The sequence below is a fragment of the Pyricularia pennisetigena genome (assembly GCF_004337985.1).
Source record: "Pyricularia pennisetigena strain Br36 chromosome 7 map unlocalized Pyricularia_pennisetigena_Br36_Scf_8, whole genome shotgun sequence".
In the NCBI taxonomy this organism is placed as follows: domain Eukaryota; kingdom Fungi; phylum Ascomycota; class Sordariomycetes; order Magnaporthales; family Pyriculariaceae; genus Pyricularia; species Pyricularia pennisetigena.
The window spans coordinates 908502-928762 of NW_021940920.1; the positions used below are offsets into that span (position 1 = coordinate 908502).

The window sequence follows — 20261 nt, forward strand, 5'->3', positions numbered from 1 at the left end:
TCCGTTTTGTGCAACCCATGAACCGCCCCCGTTCTGTTGAGCAACGTCGGCCCGGGAGGCGAAAACCAATCTACTAAAGGTGATTGCAGCACGTCTGACGTCCAACCATCCTGATGCGAGTGACGGAACGCCAAGATTGTAGTGCCGAATCTAGGGTAGTAAGATGACAAAACAAATATGGAAGCCGTCACCAGTCCTTGCAGTAAAGCCACATCAGCCCCACCCGGTCTAAAAGGGAAGCCCACGAGCTGTGCCGCCGCGTCTGACCAAACACCCGAGAACTGGGGAAGCTTTTAACTAATGCTGTCGCCAAGGTCGTCTTTCTACTGAGTCCCCGTTCAGCTTGCTCCAGCAAGTGGCTCTATCCCTGTTGTCGGCGCCACAGGCCCGGAGCGTGCTCCGGGGGGATTTTGTTTACGTTCCCCACTTTGCAGAACAGCAAGAGGAGAGGGAAAGGAGAAAAAGAAAAGAGATAAAAAAAAAAAAAAGGCCATGACAAAAGTGTGACCCCACTGGTGGGGGAGGGAAAAAAAAGGGCTACCCCTCCCCAGCCTCCCTCTTTTTTGATTTCTGATGTTTGCCCGGTTGCAATTTTTGGCCTTGTCGTTTGTGGTGGTTGCTTTTTTCTCTCTCTCTCTCTCTTTTTTTTTTTTCCGGGTTGAGGTGAGCACCAGGTGAGTTTGGGGTCCGGGCCCCCTTGGGAGCGGGCGAGCCAGGGACTGGCGAGTAGGAGTTGGCGGTCGTGCGGCCTGGGTGGGGGCACCCCTACAGCCCGCCGGCGGCAGCCCATTTTGGCTGGTGCAAACGGTGGGGGCCTGCTCGACGGTGGATGATGGCCCATCAGACGTCAACCTTATTTGGACATCTGCCAAGCTCAGCTTTCACTTACACCGAGCATGAGAGAGACGCAAGGGATGAAGTCCATTCCAAAAAAGAAAAAAAAAAAAATCCGCCAAATCCTTTTCCATAAAGCTTTCTTTGTCTCAACGCCCCACCAATCTCGCTTGACACCCGGACTAACTTTTGAAATCTTTCCTCTTTCATATTATTTTTTGTCCACACATCTAACATTCAATCTGTTTGAAACTGAGAACCAACGGCGTCTCGAAACTACACGATGGCACCTCCCTCAAGTGTTTCCAATGGAGACAAGATTCGGCAAATGATCGCCAGTCTCTCGCCTGACGACATCGCCAGGCTGATTCCCCAAGAGACTCTGACTTCTCTGCTCAGAGCTAATGACGAGAAAGAGCGCCTGCGGGAGTTGCCCGTTAGCCCCAGAGCGGTGGGAGTAACGAGCAAAAACAAGAAGAAGGTCAATGGATTTATGGCATTTCGATGTGAGTGAATACTGAGAACAAGAAGTCATAGCTTGTGCTGACAGCAGTATAGCCTACTACGCCGGTATCTTTCAGGATAGACCGCAGAAAGAGCGTTCGCCCTTCATTACGTTACTCTGGCAAAAGGAAACACTCAAATCAAGATGGACTCTCATGGCGAATGTATTCTCTCGCATTCGAGACTTTGCAGGCACTACAAGAGGTCGCATGGCAATGAGTGGATTCTTGCGAGTTGCCTGCCCGCTTCTGGGCATTACGAAACCCTGCGACTACCTCAGACGCTACAATTGGCAACTCGATTTTGTTGCAGAAACATCAGTCTCGCATGATGCTGCAATGAAATACGAGATTTCCCAGTCAGCAATCCCTCACATCGTCGACGAATTTGAGGTTCCTACTACGGAGATTGAGTTGCTTCGCGCTTGCGTTCAAGGTGGCTTTCCATTTGAGAATAGTGCCCAGCTTTTAAGAGACATGGAAGACAGCTCTGTCACCGTTATGACCAGAACTTCACCCATCTCGACAGTCTCACAAGCTACGCAAGTCTCTCACGGTCATCACAACCACCATTTCATCAACACACTCATCAATGACCCGGATGCTGCGATATCCGCGCTTTTGCCTCAAGACGAAGACATTGGCAGTCTTATGGTAGACATGAACATCATTCACTCACTCGAGACCGACAGCACGGCAACATCATCAGAACGAAACTCTGTTTCACCTCTAGAGCAGCATTTGTTCTTCCATGAAGATGTCTCTATCGATCCTTCAAGAATGGTTTCCTTCCCTGGCGAGGATCATGGTCACCTGGAAACACAATACACCTACCCCAATCCAACTCTAGGTCTCTGGTAAATTCAACCAGATGAGAGTCTCATTTTAATCAATTCTTCATTACAGGGCAGCTCGTCAATCGTCACATAATAATTCTCGTATGCATCTAGTCATTTTGTCAACGGCAGGTCCATCAAGTTAGCGGGTTTTTTTTTCTTCAGATATCAGAGACGAGACAAACAAAAACATTTTAAAGCAGTAGCCTCCTATCTGCAAGATAGTAATGATGCTGTGAGAATGCTGGTGAACAATTTTTTATCCTACTGTGAAGCACGATACGTCCATTCTCGATGGGTCTGCACATCCGCAACAGCCCCCAACCGCCAAGTCAAATCCCCTGAAGCCCGCAGAAAATGAGAGAGAAAAACGAAGGTCAAGATTCCCCTATGATCGTGAGCAGGTATCTCCTAGGTATCCGCGGTTAGCTTAAATAGAGCAGAGCATATGGATCCAAGCTGAAACTTACCCCTAGTATATCTGAAGCAAGATCCTGTATCCAAGAGTAGTTGTAGATACGAGCTACAGTGTTCTGTTGAGTATTAGTAGCATCCCTTCAGAAAATAAGAACTGAGAAGCCTACCTACCACTGGAGGATTTAGAGGTAGCCGCGCGCGAGCATTTGCAGCCTTGATATTGATCTTCTCAAATTAGCAGTGTAGATACAGGGATATTCAAGAAAGCGTACCTGCTCATCTTCAAAGTCCAAGTCTATGAACTTTTCACTCAGTGTAGCGTCTTGCTGACGTGCGGCAGTGTAGCTCTCCATTGTAGAACGTATCAAAGAGCTGGCATAGTGAGTCGTTATGAACGAAAAGCTCCGCCGCTTTTCTTGATCAAAGAAAGGCAGGCGTAGAGCTCGATGAAATAGGCCCCACCGGCTGCCGGGCATTGTTGGAAAAGAGGGATGCTCGATAACATCAAGCCATTGCCCGCAGTCTCTGGGACGAATGAGCTCTCTAAGAACAAGGCAACCATCCTGAACTCTGAGAAGGCCGATGGAATCGTAGACAGACTGAGCAACAGGCTCATACTGTAGTGTCCGCGCCCTCATTGCCAAAAGGGTTGCCGCTACCATCAGAAGACAAGTATCACCAGAGTCTACCATGATTTTCTGGGATAATTCGAAGCAAAGCACAATAGCATGGTTGAGCTTTTGGGCATGGTCTGAATGGCCTATGGCGGATTGGGCTCGATGTAAGGCACCCTGCAGGCTTTGCTCTGTCCACTTGTTCGGAAGAGGTTCAGACCCGTCTTTGTAGGCCTTCAGAGTGTCCAATAGTGCTTGCAAGATAAAGAACTCTTTGGTTTCTTGCAAAGCGGAGACAATGGCTTGGTGGCATTGGGTGTTTTTGCTTATGCTGCGATCACGTAGAAGTTCGGTGACAGAGCCGAGGAGAGTCTTGCAAGCAGAGACAAACGGGCGCGCTCGATAGACTGCAATATCTTCTGGCTCTGGTTTTCCATTCTTGTAAAAGTTGAAGGGAGGAATCTTGATGTATAGGTAATCTGATGCAGTCGTCATTATGCAGTTGACACGACAGTGATGGAGTTCCTTGACTTGTTAGACAGGTTATCAGGAAGCTACTGGAGCCGAAGAGCAGTGGAATTGGGCACTTGTCAAATAATTTCAACAGATGAGCCTAAGGTGAAAAAAATCCATAACTCACAACTTGGCCCGTGGGCTTGAACAATAGTAAGCCTAGCAGCAAATTGCCATCTTCTCCACTTCACGCTCCACAACTTAGTATTGTTCATGAAAACACACTTGGTATTGTTTCATCAACCCGCCATGTCACAATAGCAACGATATTACTATTGTTCTAATAACTATAAATACTCGCCTTCCCTCCCTCCTCGGCAGATCCTCACAGTTACCTCTTCCACATCAGAACAGCTCTTACCAAAAACTTCATCTACAACCAATATCACCAACTGAACTCACAAGATCTCACACAATGGATCACGAGAACAGCACAGTGGCAAGTCAAATTCCTGCGGAGAGGATATCTGTCAGCATCTCGATTCCCCAACAAACAGTTGATTTCGAGGTGCCGGCTCTCTGGTCGCTAGGCAAAGTTTGCGGCATCGCTTCGGAGCTCAGGTAAGCTGACACAGAGTACTTCCCCCCCGGAGCGACAGCTCTTCAGCGTCTAACGGTCACAAGCTAATGTTTTGGACGCCTCACATTAGCAAGAACATGGCTTGCATGGTTTTGATCTGGATCGTCAACACTCCTCAAAGGCGATATCGCATCACCACGGCTCGTCGTTACTGCCATGGCATGCTGGTTGGCCGCATTGATCGTGAGTTACTACCTTCTTCATGTTTTCTCCGCCTCTAGATCTGAGCAGAGACTGACAGCGAGACAAACAACCCACAGCTCCTCCTCAACCCGCCACTACCGCATTCACCCGGGCATCATCACCCGACCGCAGTGAGGCAGACACAAGCACAAACATCAACGCCCAAGGCATCGATGAGAACTTGCTGCCGCCCGCTCTCCGCGGCCGCACCGGACCTTCCAAGCCTCCAAACCGCTGGATTCTCTACCGTGCGGCCAAGTCGGCTGAGCTGCGGGCCGACAACCCCTCCATGAGCGCAAGCGAGATCTGTAAGTAATCACTTCCCTCCTTTTCTCTCCTGCATCTTGCACGCACCTTTTGCTCCATCTTCCATACTCTTGGAGAAAATATCCTGCCGCACATTCCAGGCTGCTCTTTTGACAAAACAAGACCAACTAACATCTCTCTCCCTCCTTGCACAGCTCAAGTTGCATCCCTGATGTGGCAGGCAGAGTCCGCTGCGACCAAGGCAAAGTGGGAGGAGCGCGCGGCCGAGGCACGCGAGGAGCACATGCGCAACACGCCCGAGTACGCCGTCGCGGCCGGCCTGCGCCAGCGCGCCGCCGCCGAGAGGAAGCGGCAGAGACAGCAGAAGAAGAGACAGCAGGAGCAGCAGGGCGACGGGGACAAGGTGGCCAAGGAGACTGCCGCATGCACAGACAGCATGGCGACTTCTGACGGCGGCGCTGCCAGCAACAGCAGCAGCGCAGAGGTGCTTGCCGCGACCGCTCACTCGCCGACACCAGCCAGTCCCGCGTCTGACAGCGACTCCACGCCTGTCGGCAGCCCTCGGGCTCGTCACGGCTGGGGCTCTGATGAACTCAGCCTGATGCTCGATGCCGTCGAGTTCTCTACTCTCTTCTGATCTGCTCTCTACACTCTAAGCGTGCGGCCCTCACAAAAAAAAAAAAAAAAAAAAAAAAAAACCTCTGCATTCACATGCATCATATCCCGTCGAGACTTTCCGACATGTACATCTTTCCCAGCTTGGTTTTTCTTTTCTTTTTTTTCCTTTGTACTTGGAGCCTTTTTCCATCTCAGGCTTTGACCATGAACTGCCTCCCTGGATGCATGGGGCCACGGCGCGATAGGAGTTTGGAGGAAAGGCTAGGGCGGCATCAGTCATTGTGCCACATTTGTTCTCAAGGTTTACTTGTTCTGTTTGGCCTGTTTCCTGCATGGTGCCCGGGAGGAGGAAGGAAAGGGAGGAATCTTTTACAGGCATATGACTCATCATGACACAGATACCCTCACAATATTTTCTTTTCTTTTCTCAAGTCTCTCTGTTCATTTTCAATCGCGCATCGGATGGGATGACACAAGATGTTGTTACCACGACGGATGCGCCAAGCAGGTTGATACACTAAATCAATCATTCGACCTGCAAACCACACTAACAAGCTCCCTGCAAGGTGCCATTGCTCGTCCTAGTGAAACTGCCAAGGTGACATGTATGATGTGGGATGAAAATCGTTAAGATTGTAGCAAGACGTCCCGTTTACCTTGTAGCATATGCTACGTTGAAATAAAGATCCAACACCAGCAGAGCACTCTGCTCTCCTAGCTCTGCTGTGACGCGTTCCAATCGCTGCTCCAGATAAACGTGCCACATCTCCACTCGGTACCTTTCTCCTTCTCGCCTGACGGCCCGAGAGGTCTGCCACAGATGTAAAAGGACCGGCCTGTATGACAAAAGGTAAACATATTAGTTGTTGTTGACAAATGAGACTTGCGAGGCGTTATGTTACGTTGCTATCAGGTATGTTTTCTCAAGTGGGTCACAAAGGTGGCAAGCGTACAAGATTTGCATCAAGGATAGACGACGAATGAAACATAAAAAGACTCGGGAAATGCGACGAGACACATTCTCAGTCAGACGTACCACAGTTGATGCCTGGCTTCTTGGTCTGTAGGCTGATGCACGGTTCGTCGTGCTCACACTTGGGTACAACTCTCTTCTTCAATAACTTCGACCACGACTCCTTGTTCTCAATTGGATCAAAAACCTTCGGCGAGTCCGGAAGAGCTGCTTCGATGTCATCTTCCTTGCCACTGCTGATGCTTTGACTCCCTTTCACAAGGTCTGTTCCTTTGTCCGCGTCTTGTGAAGCTCCTTCCTGGTCACTATCAGGAACAAATGTCGACGCCCCTGAAATCATTGGGTTAAAGAAGTTGTTACTCTTGGTGGGCGAGGGGGTGATGCGCATCGATGTTCTTTCCCCGTCAGTTGCGGACGTACTGTCTGCATCTTTCGGTTTGAAGAAGCCCATGAGACTCTTCTGACCAGGAGCCCTATCGGCGCTATTCTTTGTTGTTGTGTTGATTGCTGACACCTTTGTCTTCTTTTGTGGTCGCGGAGTTGATGCAGATGTTTTGCTAGGTCTTTTTTGTATGTTAGGATGAGTCTGAGGCAGAACTGCTGGGAATGCGGATGTGGATGTTTGGGAGGATGGTTGTCTGTCTTGCTGGCTTGACTGATTATCTTCTTTCGGGCTCGGTGATTTTGTAACTGGAGATGGTGGTACTGTGTCCGAGGGTGTCGCTTCTCTTATTTCTGATGATGGCACATCTCTGCTACCTGTCGGGTTTGGCTTCTTAAAGAACATGTCCTTGATGCTCCTCCGACGGTCAAATTCAGGGATAAGTTTTGCCGACAATGGAAGAAGGTCTTTGACAGACCAATCTCGCACTCTTTCGCCATTGGCAAACATGCCTTTTGGATTCATTATGTCCACAAGGGGTATAGCCTTGCCATCCGCAGTCCTGACGTTATCAGATAAGGTGGCATAGACTGGACAGTGATCAGACCCGAGCAGCCCCTCCTGGATATTGGCGTCAATGAACCAGTCTTTCATGCCAGCGCTGCACAAGACATAGTCTATGCGACTACCAAAGTTTCCAGGGCGTGCGTTCTTGCGTGTCTCCCAACAGGTGTACATGCCCATCCTATCAGGGTGAAATTCTCTACCGAGATCATACAGGACCGGCTCCTCACGTCCTTGGTCCCGGTCACCGACGACATTACCGCCAAAGACGAGATGATTGAGAAACCGGCGTGATGGCGTAGAGAAAAATTCGTCCATAGTCGTCTCCTCCTTGCGCAGACGCTCGAGGAGACCGGCTGTGTCGAGCTCGTTTCGAATAATGTTGAGGTCACCCGTAAGCACAACCTGCTTGCCCATGGCGACGAGATTTCGAACCCTTGCATCCATGGCCTTGTGGAACGCCTGACGGAAGTCGGTCCTGGTTTCGTCGCGAGTTGCTGGGCTGTATACGCCGATGAGCACAAAGGCCGGAAACTCGAGGATCATGCAGCGCCCTTCCGAGTCCAGAGTAGCCTCGTCTATGGCATCGGAGAGCTGATCGGGTCTAGGGTAGCCGCCAATCTGCTGGTCTTGAGGCAGCTCGCGAAATCTGGTGGTCGAGTTTGGAGGACATAGAGTACCAGTGATGCCTTCCTCGGCACGGATGGGTGAGCATTTGGAGCTTCGTGTGTAGATGGCAACGCCAGAGTAACCCTTCTTGAACTTTGGGAGGCTGAAGTAGACATCCCAGCCAGGGACGAGCACCATATCATCTTGAAGGTCTTTGCGCTGAATTTTTGCCTCTTGCATGACAACAATGTCTGCCTCTAGAATGTCAAACATTGACTGCTCCAGTCATTCGGTGATTTGATGAGTAAGTCTTAAGTTGATAGGGAGATGGCAGCAAGAGAAGTACCTGAAAGGTTCTGTTTTCCCGCCACGGTTCATAAGAGAATGGGTTTCTGATGCCGTTGACTGAATTATTGATGTGTTAGTGATAGGGAAGAAATGCGATTTATTGCCTTCTTCGCCTGTCGACGGCGGAAGAGAGAGAAAGAAAGAAAGCCTGCTGTGACACAACTGGGGATGGGGCGTACCATTCCAAGAGGTAATTCGAATGCCCATGATGGCTGCAAACCACCAACGGCCAGTGGTAGGAGCTGTGACAATGCTTCAGATCATTAAACTACTGTAGAGTTCTCAATCGAGTTCACCCCAATCACACAATGCTCATATCGTGTTAGCGGTCGTGCTCTCAGGCAAATCTAAGAAAACCAGCCTCCATTTGTGATGGACTCATGCATGGAAGCTAGAGAGAAAATGCACCTGCAGTCTCCTAACGCAGACTATGTTGATGGGCAGGTGTTGAGGTACAAGTAAAGAGGTACTTCGTCTGCAATGGGGAAGTGGGCGGCAAAGCGGGTCGAGACTTTGTTCACTCACCAAAGGGAGTTTTGACGCGGTATCACGTGATTAACGCGATTTCGTCCTCGTTTGGCAGGCGCAATCGGTGCCTGGGTCATTCATAGCAAAGATTTGTTTGGCAGGAAGCCAGCCTCCCGCGCCCGCTACTGTCAACCGCAGCTGCTCTGAGTTCAGGAAGCTGCGTCTGTTTGGTGGTGGACGACTGAGAACAGCCTTGATTGGAATCAGACCGTTGTTTTTTTGTTGCTGTACCATCTCTGAAGAATTGAACTTGCTATTTCAGCGGACTGTCACCATCAATCGGGAGAATGATGGATGTAGATGATTCGACGTTAACAAGCGTTGTTCCATGTCCTTCGGTGTTCAATTTTCATTTCCTTACCTCAAGAAGCACAAGTAGGTGACGTGACGCCAAAGAAAGAAAGCGTTACAGATTCGAACCAAAATGTCGCGCTACTTGACCCCCGCCAAAATTGGGCTCCTCGCCCTCATCGACATCTACGTCTCAGGAACCGTCCCCACCGATGCGACAGTCCCGGTGCTGCACTTCATTGCCTTGCACCTCATCGATAATGTCAGACCAGCTAGTGGACCTCGACCCGACAGAAGAGATTCTTCTTCATCGACCACGACTGCTACAGCAACATCTGCATCTTTGCCATCCTCAGAACGATGGCAAAAGGCCGAAAGCGTGGCGGCCATCGTGGCCTCGATTCACGAGTTCGAAAAGGTCCTCTCGCCATTTGGCGCAGCCATCTCCCTTCCAGGCCGCAGATTGTGGGATGCCTTTCTCAAGAAGCTGTGGCGCATCGATTCTTTAGACGGCCTGCATCGCTTCTTTGGCGAAGAACTGCAGCGCCTGCTCGCACTCACCAAAGAGGAGCGCCGCGTCCTGACAGAGCAGGGCCGGGAGCTGCCGCCAGATGATGCGGTCCGCCTCTCGAGAAATTCACCCTTTGGCACCTTTGTACGCCGGGCTCAGCTGGAATTTTCTCGACTGTCCTTCCCGAAGGCAGCAGAGCTCTGGGGAGCCTTTGTGAAGTACAGGCAGCCGACTGCGCACTACTGGCGCAAGAGAAACCCGGGGATCGACGGCTTCTCTTTTGACAGTGTACTCCTTGCAGGCCAGCATGACTGGGGTGCCGGCACCGGAGATATTGTCGATGTTGTCTACGGCGACCTAAAGGAGAAAGCAGGCTCCCAAGAGGTGCCAATCAGCACCGACGATATCGAGTCACTGATAGAGTTTCAGGTCAACCAAATGCAGAGTAGGCATATATCCGCAAAACTTGGTTTCTTCTGCTTCTGTGTTTCCCTGCTCAATAGGCTGACTATAAATCCATCAAAGAGTACGGCTGTCGCATTCATCCTGACGTTCGATCCAAGTTCACTGAGCTTGTTCAAGGCGAGGTTCTTGTGCCAAGCTTGTCACATTATCTTAGGTATGATGATAGGACACCATGCATTGTGGTTGTGTCAAAGGTAGGCTAACAATGAATGTGCTTAAAGCTTCCTGGAAGCCTGGAGGTCCGGCGACTACCCAACATCTTTCGATTATCTGCATCGCTACTTTGACTATACAATGCAGAATAGGGATCGTTTATTTTACCAATACGCGTTGCTCAATCTCGCTGTCTTACAAGCCGACTTTGGTTGCTTCGAAGAAGCACTGTCTGCCATGCTGGAGACGGTGACCACAGCTCGTGAGAACCGAGACAATGCCTGTCTTAACTTCGCACTCAATTGGCTGTTCCAATTTGGCAAATCACATCCCAACCTCGTACGTGATCTCGAAAAAGGCAGCATGCTTGGTTTCGGAAAGGAAACCCTTGTCTTCCTTCGCGTCAAGGCCAAGGAGGTTGGCAGCTGGACGCTATGGAGTGCTGCTTTGCTTAGTGAGGCAAAGCTGGCTCTGACTAGCGGCGAAAGTGTTGCAACAGCTGCCGAGCACATGGCACGATCATCTCGTCTTGTCGTGGCCCACAATCTCAAGATGTGCGTCGGGTCTCAACTCTCCCTCCAGGTCGCCTTATGGGACCGGCTGGGCTGTTCAGTATTGTCTCGCATGATGTGCGAGGTTTACCTATCCGCACATGCTCGCGACGCCGTCTTTGAAGATGAGCTCAAAATCACTTGCAGGTTAGCAGGCATCCTCGCTGGACGTGGTCGTTACGACGAGGCAATGGCTCGCCTGGAATCCATTGACCGCGACGCGCTGCGTGCGTGGAAAGCGGGCCAGTACTGGCACCGCTATCGTGCGCTCATCAAACTCCGGCGCGAACTGCACCGTAACGAACAAACCGCCTCGGATCACCTTCTCAACCAGCTGTTACAAGCTCGCCCCGACGACTTTGAGCCTGACTTGGCTTACATCGTCGAAACATTGCACGTGGAGAACCTTGTTCGTAAAAATGAGCTACAAGCAGCCCTGAAAAAGATCAACGATCGCATTTCCGAGCATCGCGACCAGGGCCGCGATGTAGGCCTGCGCGTCAGGTTGCTAATCGTCAAGGCGAACCTATATGAACGTTCAGGTCGTCCTCAAAAAGGTTTCACGCTTGCAGTACGTGCTGCTTCGGCGGCATGGCGCGCCAGGTTGCTGCCCGCACTATGGCTGGCGCTGAGCACACTTGCAAATATACTGGTTGCGCTGGGCGAGTTTGCCGAGGCCGCAAGGCTGCTGCACCAAGTCATACCCAGGGCGCTCGAGTGCGACGCTTCCTTCATGGTCGGGACGCTGTACTCGGTTCTCGGCGACGCCAACATGGGGCTTGCCGGCCGGCTGTCTGAGGAAGCACTATTGGTCATGAACAGCCTAACGCCCCGGGCACACAAGAGGACATCAGATATACCTATGGGAATGGACGACACCACAGCAGCCCCGGCATTATTGTTGTCAGCGGCAGTGGCCGCCGCAGCAGCCCAGAGCAAAGATGGCAATACCCCACCAACCGCAGCGCAGCGCATGCTGGAGTACTTGACACAGGCCACCGAGGCATTTGAAAGTGCGTACGGCCACTTCGCTACGGTCGAGGACCTCGAGAAGCAGTGCGAGATGCGCGCAAAGCAGGCGGCGGTGATGCGGGCTGTGGGAGATAACGACAGAGCCGAGGATTACGCTGCAAAATATCTCGCACTGCGCAGATGTGGGGTTACATCCCCGTCTGCGAGGGCGTGATATTATGCTTGCAAGAGGGGAAGAGACTTGGCGTGCTTCTAGCCTACAGCATGTACAGTCTAGACTGGGCCACAACACGAACGGTTCGCCCTGCCTTCCATCGGTAGAGATACCCGGGAGGAGCCAGGACGTGACCGCTGGTGCATCCTGCATAAGATGTAGACCAATGACGTTCGAACAAGGATCACACGCTTGCACATGCAGAAGTCGTGGGATAATATCAAGTTTAGCATTATGAGAGGGGTTTATTGCGAGTCTTTGGGGACGTTCTCGGGTTGGTCGGTAATGCAAAATACAAGACTTGGTCGTAACTCATGACTTGATTGAAAGGGGTCAGAGATCGCCAAAATTGTCAATCTATCACCAAGATTGATGATTTGAAATCAACAAGTAGCCCAGAAGAGAAAGAAAGAAGGGAGGGGAGAAGAGAGAGAGAAAAAAAAAAAAAAAAAAAGCAGCCCAATACACCCCGCTTTGTCAGAATTAAAACTTCCTAGGCTTCAACCTAACCATGAGTGGATGCTTCTCCCAAAGTATATAGGTTTTCTGGTCTCTCCAGTTTTCGCTCTCTGGACACAGCTCAAGGTCAAAGTTCCAGACGAGCTTGGAAAAAATGAGGCGCATTTCGTGATAGGCTAGGTTCTTGCCCATGCAGTTGCGCGGACCAGTGGAAAAGGGTTGCAGAGCCTCCTTGCGGTCGCTGCCATAGACGTCGGCGCCCTCGGGCAGCCATCGCTCGGGGACGAAGCTCCACGGATTCTTGAAGTTTTTCTCGTTCCGATAAGTTGCAAGATGGTGTACGGCGACGCGTGTCTAGGTGGTATTTTTCTGTCAGCCTTCTGGCTATCTCTTACAGTTTTTAATGGCGTGGGGCTTTTTTTTTTTTTTTTCACTTACACCTTCTGGGACAAACTTGCCCGCCACGGCGGCACCACCCGATGGCACGAGGCGCGGGATACCCAGAGGAACGGGTGGGTACATCCTCAGGGCCTCCTCGAAGCAGGCTTGCAGATACGACAGCTGGCGCAGGGTGTCGATGTGCAGTCCATCCTCGGGGAGAGTTCGAACCTCGGCAACGACCCTCTTGTATGCGTCGGGGTGTTTGAGCAGGTAGTAGGTCAAACCGCTGAGAAGAGTGGCCGTAGTCTCGGTTCCGGCAAGCATGAACAGGTTCGCCTGCTCGATCATGTCTCCCCGGCTCAACAGTTTAAGGTTTTCGGGATTGCGCATCACCAAATTCCAAATGTCGGGCTGTTCGGTTTTCTTGGCCATGCGGCGGTCCACACGTTCGATGACATAATTTCTGTTTTCGGAAGCCCCTTTGCGCATCGCTTCGGGCATGGTGGCTTTCATCAATTTCCGGAGCCAGACCCAGCGGCCGAGGATGCTGTAAACGGCTGAGTGTTTCACATTTGCGAAGATTTTAGCAACCCAGGGAACGTACTCGCTATTTTCCAGCATGCCGAGAGGTTCGCCAAAGGTCAGGTCGGCCATAATATCGAAGGTGGTATAATTGAAAAGCCTAACGATGTCGAGCGGCCTGTCGGGCTTTTCCGATAGGTTGGAGCTGATGCGATCGATAAACTGGTTAACGTATTTGAGCAGCAGGGACTCCTGCTCGCGGAGGGCGCGGTCCGAAAAGGCGTTGGCGAAAATTTTGCGCATTTTTCCGTGTGTTTCAGAGTCGACGTTGCCGATCATGGCGTTGCCCTCGGCGCCAAAGGCCTTGGGCAAGTCGAAGAACCAAGGGTCTTTGAGCATCTCCGGCTTGCCGCCCACGCGGTGGCCGGCGATGTCCTTCCAGGCCGAGGCTGCCGAGTAGCTCAGGCGTCCCGGGCCAATGCGGACCACCTCGCCGTGTTTTTGATGCAAGTTGACTATCCAGTCCTCTCGGTGGCCGGTCAGGTCGGCAGCGAAGTATACCAGGTTGGTGGTTGCCGCGTACCATGGTCCTGGGTATTTCGACAAGGGGTGGAACCAAATATTGTAAATGGAACGGATTGTGAAGAACAAAAGGACCTATTTCATGGTTGCCAACCATCAGAGTCAGCATCGGCATGATGAAGGGGAAGGCGTGTTTGTGATGGTTCTTTGGGTTGGTAACACCAAGGACGAAGCAAAGGGTCCGGAAGGGAGACTTACCAAAGAGACGGAGTAGGCTGAGAAAAGTACAATCCGGCGAACTATCTCACCAGCTCCCAGATCACGTATGTATAGGAACGCTGGGGAGTGGAACACTCCAGCTACCTGGGAAGTCATGTTGGGGGTTGCGATGTATATTCGTGTTCAGATATTTGTTTCGAGGATATTTTAGCAGTAGAAGTAGAAGTACAAAGTGCTTCCTATGTCATTTCATGTAGATGCCTCTGCTGCTGCTTGTGATATGTTGTTGCCGTCTTCCAGTTGAGGGGGGAGGGAAGCCAGCACCTTTAGTACGTATGCAGCAAGTCTTGTCTAGCTCTACTATCACGGCCCCAAGGAGCGACATTGCTGCCTGTATCCACCGTATCTAGTATAATAAAATAATAATAATAAAAAAGCCTCAGTGCCTGTGAACCCCGAAACCGCGGGTTTTCTCGAGGCTGGTTCTCCCCGGAACAACGGTAATCGGGAAGAATGAAATGCCCGATGTTTTTGTGGTGGAGACCCTAGGCTTATCCAGTCAATGGAGGGAGGTAAGCTAAGATTCCGTGCGGATAATCCCTGCACGTTCTTTAGGACCCCCTCTCCTGTGGCAGCCCTCGTAAGAGTAATATATCAGACAGAAAGAGAGAAAGAAATCAAGGTATGCATTGCAACATCGATCAAGGATGATGGTGGTGGTGGTTGTATCATTCAGCTAGGAGAAAGACGTGTTAGCTACAAAGTATAGAGGATCCACATGGGCATCTACCGGACAAGGGGTCGTAAGAGAGGGCCAGAGAGAAACGGGCGTTTTTGTAGGCCCATAGTCCAACCGAGCCTGTGTTTCTCCAGAAGAGGCTGCGAGGTGGGCCGTGGCATGATCCAGGACTGGCACAAGGTACGCTCTCAGGAGCTTTAACGAGTCCCTGCTCTGGGATGTTACGTCGGACCTTGCCACTTGCAAGAAAATCCGACGGAGATCTCTAGGTTCTCTACCATAAATGGTTAGGGCAAGGTATAACGGCTCTTGTTCAACTGCCTCGAAAGAGCGGCTTATATGCTTTGGCGTTATAGGGCTGCTGGTGTAGAAGTCGCCGAGTGACACAGAACAGATGCCCATCTCGATTGTAATTACCCCACGGCCAGCCAAGTGCCGATCTCCTTCTTCCCGCTGCAAGTGAGACTGCACAAGATATCAAATCGAGACGTCAAAAGAGGGGGGAAAAGATAGATAAGGAGAATAGGAAGAAATGAGAAAAAAAGAAACACGAACTAGTTGCGTCACCAAGACACCCATGCTTGGCAAACAAAGCGGTGTCCAGTACCAAGTATGTTTCGCTATGGGATATTAGTAAACCGGAACTTGAAGTTTCTGAAAGACCAGCATTACTCAATACGGGATGTCGGAATGGCAACAAAACCCGACGCGTCGAATTCCTATGGAATATTGGCGGGGGGTACATCAAAGAAAATAGGGCCCAATTAGGTAATCAAAGTACTTGTATAAAAGTATCCGGGTTCCTATAGGATAAAAATCCTATGAATCGATTGTGAAACCTGAATAACCTCAAAGAAGCTTGGGGGTAACTTGTGCAGTTGCATATCTCTTTTTTGAATCTCATTTTTCTTCTGCAGCAGGTTCAAAAGGAAATGATAATCCAGCAAATGCGCGTGTAAGTAAGACGAGGGCAATATTGCACCGTCACAGGGGGGTGCGGCTAGAAAAACCGGCCCTGCAGGCTACCAATGAAGACCCGGGGTTTTCGAATGACACCACGGCCTGGACCATCCCGACGCCAAGAAACCCGCACGTTTGCGCGAACCAATTCCTGTCAGCAACCAGTCAGAATAGCCGCCGAATAAGCAAGCATGCCCAGAAGTTACAGGATAAGAACGACTTTCCCCCTCCTTGCCCGTCAACCCCAACCACACAGCACTCCCTCTTCTTGGTCAATCACAGAGCCTTTGATTAAGATGACTGCCAGCGGCTTGGGACGAGGTCTGGGGAAATTCGATAATTTCAACAAAGGGAACTTTGCGACGTTGCACTCTTTTCGGTAGAACTCAGTCAAGCCAGATGGGCCCACCAGTCATAATAACGACTTTACCTTGGAACAAAAAGTCTTGTCTACCCTTACACAAATCCCCTCCACTCTATAGATATCGGACACCTGGTGCTTCCATCTTCCTTCCTCTTCCACTGCCAACCAATGTGACGCGAGCATTGCAGATAGACTCATCGTTTATATTAGCCTCACATCATGACATCAGCACTAAAGAGTCGTGCTTATTTGTCCTTGTTGTGGTAGTTGACCTTGTCATTCCAGCTGCACGTGGAGCATCAGACAGTTAGTGATTTATGTTCTAGACCATCAAGACCAACACTCGTCAAAGTCATGTAGGATGATTAACCCCACAGGAGAACACAAGAGGACGTAAAGGTCGACTTATATGGCCACCGTAGGATAAGCGAGCGAATCCCAAGATCTTATCCGGGTACACCATCCAAGAAAACCCCAGGGTCCAGGGACGAAACAAGAAAAGTGACAGAGAGAAAACTTACAAGATGGTCTTGTCACCGTCACCCCATTGGAAGTTCTTGGTGCGGATGTTCTGGTAGGGGTACTCGACACGCTCCTCCAAAGGAGGCATGTGGGACCAGTGCTCCCAGTGCTCGTTCCACAGGTACCAGGCGTTGGCACCAGCAGCAACCAGGGAGACGGGGACGACGCTGGGTTTTGGCCGAGCTTGGTTAGCACTGTTGTTTTCTCTGATATCCAGTCAAGTTGAGGTCTCGAGTGAGCGGTGAATATTTCCCCCAAAAGACAAAAAGGCAAATAGCACAACCGCTGATTATTCCACGACACTCGAGAAGCGATTCGAGGTCAAAAATTGACCAAACCACACTCAACTGTGGTCGGCTAATCTTTTCATCTCCGGTTCGGGGACCAGCTCCGAAGAAAGAATGCATGAACGGGCGAGCTTGTCAGCCGCGAAAGTGCGTATACGTACGTGAGGGAAATCTTCTTCCACAGGGCTGCGAGAAAGAATTGAGTTAGCGTCGTTTAGACGAGTTATGAGTTCTCACGACCCTCCATTCCAGGTTATGCCATCCAAACACATGTCAAAAAAGCCAGCTCGCAGCATTACAACCCTCATGTGACGCTTCTAGCCTGGAAAAATCCTTCTCTTTCCNNNNTAGAACCTTCAAAATACACAAAAAGACTCACCAGTGGAGTGGATGGCGTGCTCACGGACAGCGTCGCGCTCTCGGATGAACGAGTTCTCGCCGGCGTTGGCAGAGCTCATCAGGCGGCGCTGGGCCGGAGCCCGGAGCTGACGGGCCACACGCGGGGCCACACGCTGGGCGATCATGGTTTTGTATTTTTTATTGTTTTTTCGGAGAGGGGAGATTGGTCTGATTCTGTCGATTATGTCGTGTCAGCGAGAAGGAAGTACTCGGTATTGTGCGGTCGGGTTGAACGTACAAGCGGTTTGCTTCGGGCGCGGTTTTTTGATTCGACGTCAATTGACTCCAAAAGCACCGACGGAGCTGGAATCAGGTCATTTCTCGGCTAATGGGATGTTTGGAGCTATGTTAGCCCGCTTAAATGCATGAGGAAGCTACAATCCTGTGAGTAAACCCGATAAACGCAAGTACCCGCTACGTCATATCACGTGTTAAGTTTCTTGCAGTCCTTCGGTCCCATTCGAAAATGGCAAAAAGAAGAAAGACGAAAACATACCACTGAGACTATATTGTACGCTATTGTCTAGGTGCTATCAAATCTGCACGTAATATAAAGCTCCACTTGTCAATCATCGGGCACAACGGGTTGTAGGTAACCCCCGATGCCCGCAGCAAATCATGCATTTGACAGGTTTGTACATGGATTTCCTTTTTTTTTTTTTTTTTCGTCAAAGGGAGATAGACTAATCACTGTCCGTACCATGGGTTTTCCCGGACCCCGGCGTTCGAACTTTAATCGTAAAAGAAAAATAGCTATCTATATACATTATGAGTTTTCTACCACGACAATCATGTTCTGGGCTACCCGCTTCCCAGAGCCAATCCTCCTCTAGGCCTTTCCCATTGGATTATATAACGGTCTACCTTCCATCTCCCATCCAAAACCAATAACAACCATCGCCTTATTCCAAAACCACACCATTATTACAAATCCCATTTATCTTGCACTTCTGGGTTCGATGGCTGTCAATCCCTCTATGGACATTACCGAAACCGGCCTTCTTCAGGCCTTCGCTGCGGAAGCGCTGTTATTGTATCCTTACGTTATCACCGCCTTCATTTTGGCCCTTGCTGTCTACAGCACTCGCGAAAAATACGCAAATTTGCCTAGGGTTAACCCGAGAGGACCTACCGAGTTAACCACGGCGAAGCAACGGGCCGAATTTCTCGCCAAAGGCCCCCAAATCATCAGTGAGGGAACGAAAAAGTACAAAGACCAGCCGTTTATGGCGAACACGGAGCTTGGCTCCCTCCTTGTAATCCCGCCAAAATATGTCGCTGAGCTGAAAAGCAACCAGAGCCTTCTTTTCAGACCGGTGTCTTCGGAAGTAAGTATCCGTTTTTGCGTGCAGTAGCTTTTTAATACTGTTTCGACTTTTGTTCAGTCCACCGGTTTGACTGACAGTTTAATTCAGAGTGTCCATACTCATCTCAAGGGGCTTGAACCAGTCAACCCTCCTGTCGAGATAAACAAAGTTATCAACACTCACCTGACCAAGGCGCTCCGTATGTAATCCACTGCTTCCCATCCCCCTGCTCGCACTTTTGCCTAGTCCCAGAAGGCGAGCTTTTAACCTGCGGACTGTCGGGACTTTAGTGTCCTTGACGAAGCCGATGTCGGACGAGGCTACCGAGTCTTTCAGGGATATCATCGGCGACTCCAAGGGTAAGAAGTCTGGAACTCCCCTAACTTGACATGACCGTTATGCTAAGCCGCAAGACAACGTGCAGAATGGACTGTGGTTGACACGTCGATGGTTATGCTCTTTGTGACCCGAATATCTTCGAGGATCTTTATGGGCAAGGAGCTTTGCAATAACAAAGGATGGATAGAGGCCTCGTCTGCATACGTTGCCACGGTATTTCATTACCGTTTCGTTTTGCACAAATGGCCCAGAATTCTGCGTCCAATTGCCAATATGTTCCTGCCGGGCTCGATTGAAATACGTCGGAACCTTAAACGGTGCCAGGACGCACTCCAGCCCTATATCGACCAACGAGAGGCTCACAAGCAGGCGGCATTGGCCCGCGGTGAAAAGAATCCATATAACGATTCCATCGAATGGTTTGCGCAAGAAATGAAAAACGGCCATTACGATCCAGCTGCCTGCCAAATCGGTCTTGCTCTCGTTGCCATCCACACCACTTCCGACCTTATCGGGCAAACTTTGTTCGACGTCGCCAAAAACCCACACCTGATTGAGCCTTTGAGGCGTGAAGTTATCAACGTTTTGGGCACATACGGCTTGAAAAAAGGTGCATTCCCTAAATTGGTGCTTATGGATGCTTGCTTTAAAGAGACGCAAAGGCTGAGGCCCATCTTTTCTGGTATGTTTTGTTGGTCTTTCCTCCATGATGCTCACCACCTTGGCACCTTGAGCTTGGATTGCGATTAACACAGCCGCTACAGGGGTTTTCCAAAGGAAGGCTATGGACGAGGTCAAATTAAGCGATGGCTTCGTTATTAAGAAGGGAACCAAAATGATGATGGATGGGCCCAGCATCATGCTGAACGAAGAAATTTACCCGGATCCTTTCAAATATGACCCCTACCGGTTTGTTAACATGCGCCAAAACCCGGCCATGGAAAGCCGCGCCCATTTGGTCAGTATCAGCGCCGAGCATTTTGGTTTTGGTCACGGTACCCATGCCTGCCCCGGTCGCTTTTTTGCCGCCAACGAGGTCAAAATTGCGTTGGCGCATATCCTGCTCAAGTACGATTGGAAAATTGCCCCCGGCTCCGAGGACCTGAAGCCCGTGTCCGTCGGCATTAGCCAGGCACTTAACCCCGAAATCAAGTTTATGTTCCGCCGCAGGCAAGAGGAGCTTGATTTGGATTCGCTAGAAACTTGAAAAGGAGAGCAGCGACGGGTTCGTTTCCAACTCGGTTGAGCTAAACGGGTGGAGCACAAGCGGTCGCCGGTGTTCCTGACGCCGATGGGATGAAGCCTTTTCCGGGAG

At 50.5% G+C, this 20261-nt stretch overlaps 8 protein-coding genes across 8 annotated transcripts; 4 read left to right on the top strand and 4 right to left on the bottom strand.

Annotated features, from left to right (window-relative positions):
* Window positions 1-1117: 1117 nt before the first annotated feature.
* On the top strand, window positions 1118-2198 carry PpBr36_09386 (uncharacterized protein; the record flags this gene model as incomplete). The annotated part of the gene is made up of 2 exons (XM_029896507.1): window positions 1118-1340; window positions 1393-2198. 2 exons carry the CDS (start codon window positions 1118-1120, stop codon window positions 2196-2198), a joined length of 1029 nt encoding a protein of 342 aa, XP_029744627.1.
* Window positions 2199-2367: 169 nt separating this feature from the next.
* On the bottom strand, window positions 2368-3699 carry PpBr36_09387 (uncharacterized protein; the record flags this gene model as incomplete). The annotated part of the gene is made up of 3 exons (XM_029896508.1): window positions 2368-2406; window positions 2644-2706; window positions 2863-3699. 3 exons carry the CDS (start codon window positions 3697-3699, stop codon window positions 2368-2370), a joined length of 939 nt encoding a protein of 312 aa, XP_029744628.1.
* A 433-nt stretch (window positions 3700-4132) lies between these two features.
* Window positions 4133-5384, top strand: PpBr36_09388 (uncharacterized protein; the record flags this gene model as incomplete). The annotated part of the gene is made up of 4 exons (XM_029896509.1): window positions 4133-4278; window positions 4317-4480; window positions 4558-4788; window positions 4942-5384. 4 exons carry the CDS (start codon window positions 4133-4135, stop codon window positions 5382-5384), a joined length of 984 nt encoding a protein of 327 aa, XP_029744630.1.
* A 695-nt stretch (window positions 5385-6079) lies between these two features.
* On the bottom strand, window positions 6080-8448 carry PpBr36_09389 (uncharacterized protein; the record flags this gene model as incomplete). The annotated part of the gene is made up of 4 exons (XM_029896510.1): window positions 6080-6201; window positions 6402-8172; window positions 8240-8298; window positions 8421-8448. The coding sequence occupies 4 exons, from the start codon at window positions 8446-8448 to the stop codon at window positions 6080-6082; spliced, it is 1980 nt and encodes a 659-aa protein (XP_029744631.1).
* Window positions 8449-9193: 745 nt separating this feature from the next.
* Window positions 9194-11926, top strand: PpBr36_09390 (uncharacterized protein; the record flags this gene model as incomplete). The annotated part of the gene is made up of 3 exons (XM_029896511.1): window positions 9194-10016; window positions 10097-10190; window positions 10258-11926. 3 exons carry the CDS (start codon window positions 9194-9196, stop codon window positions 11924-11926), a joined length of 2586 nt encoding a protein of 861 aa, XP_029744927.1.
* Window positions 11927-12409: 483 nt separating this feature from the next.
* PpBr36_09391 (uncharacterized protein) lies at window positions 12410-14185 on the bottom strand (the record flags this gene model as incomplete). Its single annotated transcript, XM_029896512.1, has 3 exons — window positions 12410-12739; window positions 12824-13945; window positions 14069-14185. The coding sequence occupies 3 exons, from the start codon at window positions 14183-14185 to the stop codon at window positions 12410-12412; spliced, it is 1569 nt and encodes a 522-aa protein (XP_029744926.1).
* Window positions 14186-16337: 2152 nt separating this feature from the next.
* On the bottom strand, window positions 16338-17425 carry PpBr36_09392 (uncharacterized protein; the record flags this gene model as incomplete). Its single annotated transcript, XM_029896513.1, has 4 exons — window positions 16338-16377; window positions 16614-16781; window positions 17063-17087; window positions 17281-17425. The coding sequence occupies 4 exons, from the start codon at window positions 17423-17425 to the stop codon at window positions 16338-16340; spliced, it is 378 nt and encodes a 125-aa protein (XP_029744929.1).
* Window positions 17426-18259: 834 nt separating this feature from the next.
* On the top strand, window positions 18260-20153 carry PpBr36_09393 (uncharacterized protein; the record flags this gene model as incomplete). Its single annotated transcript, XM_029896514.1, has 5 exons — window positions 18260-18628; window positions 18716-18806; window positions 18898-18966; window positions 19032-19628; window positions 19711-20153. The coding sequence occupies 5 exons, from the start codon at window positions 18260-18262 to the stop codon at window positions 20151-20153; spliced, it is 1569 nt and encodes a 522-aa protein (XP_029744928.1).
* Window positions 20154-20261: the final 108 nt, after the last annotated feature.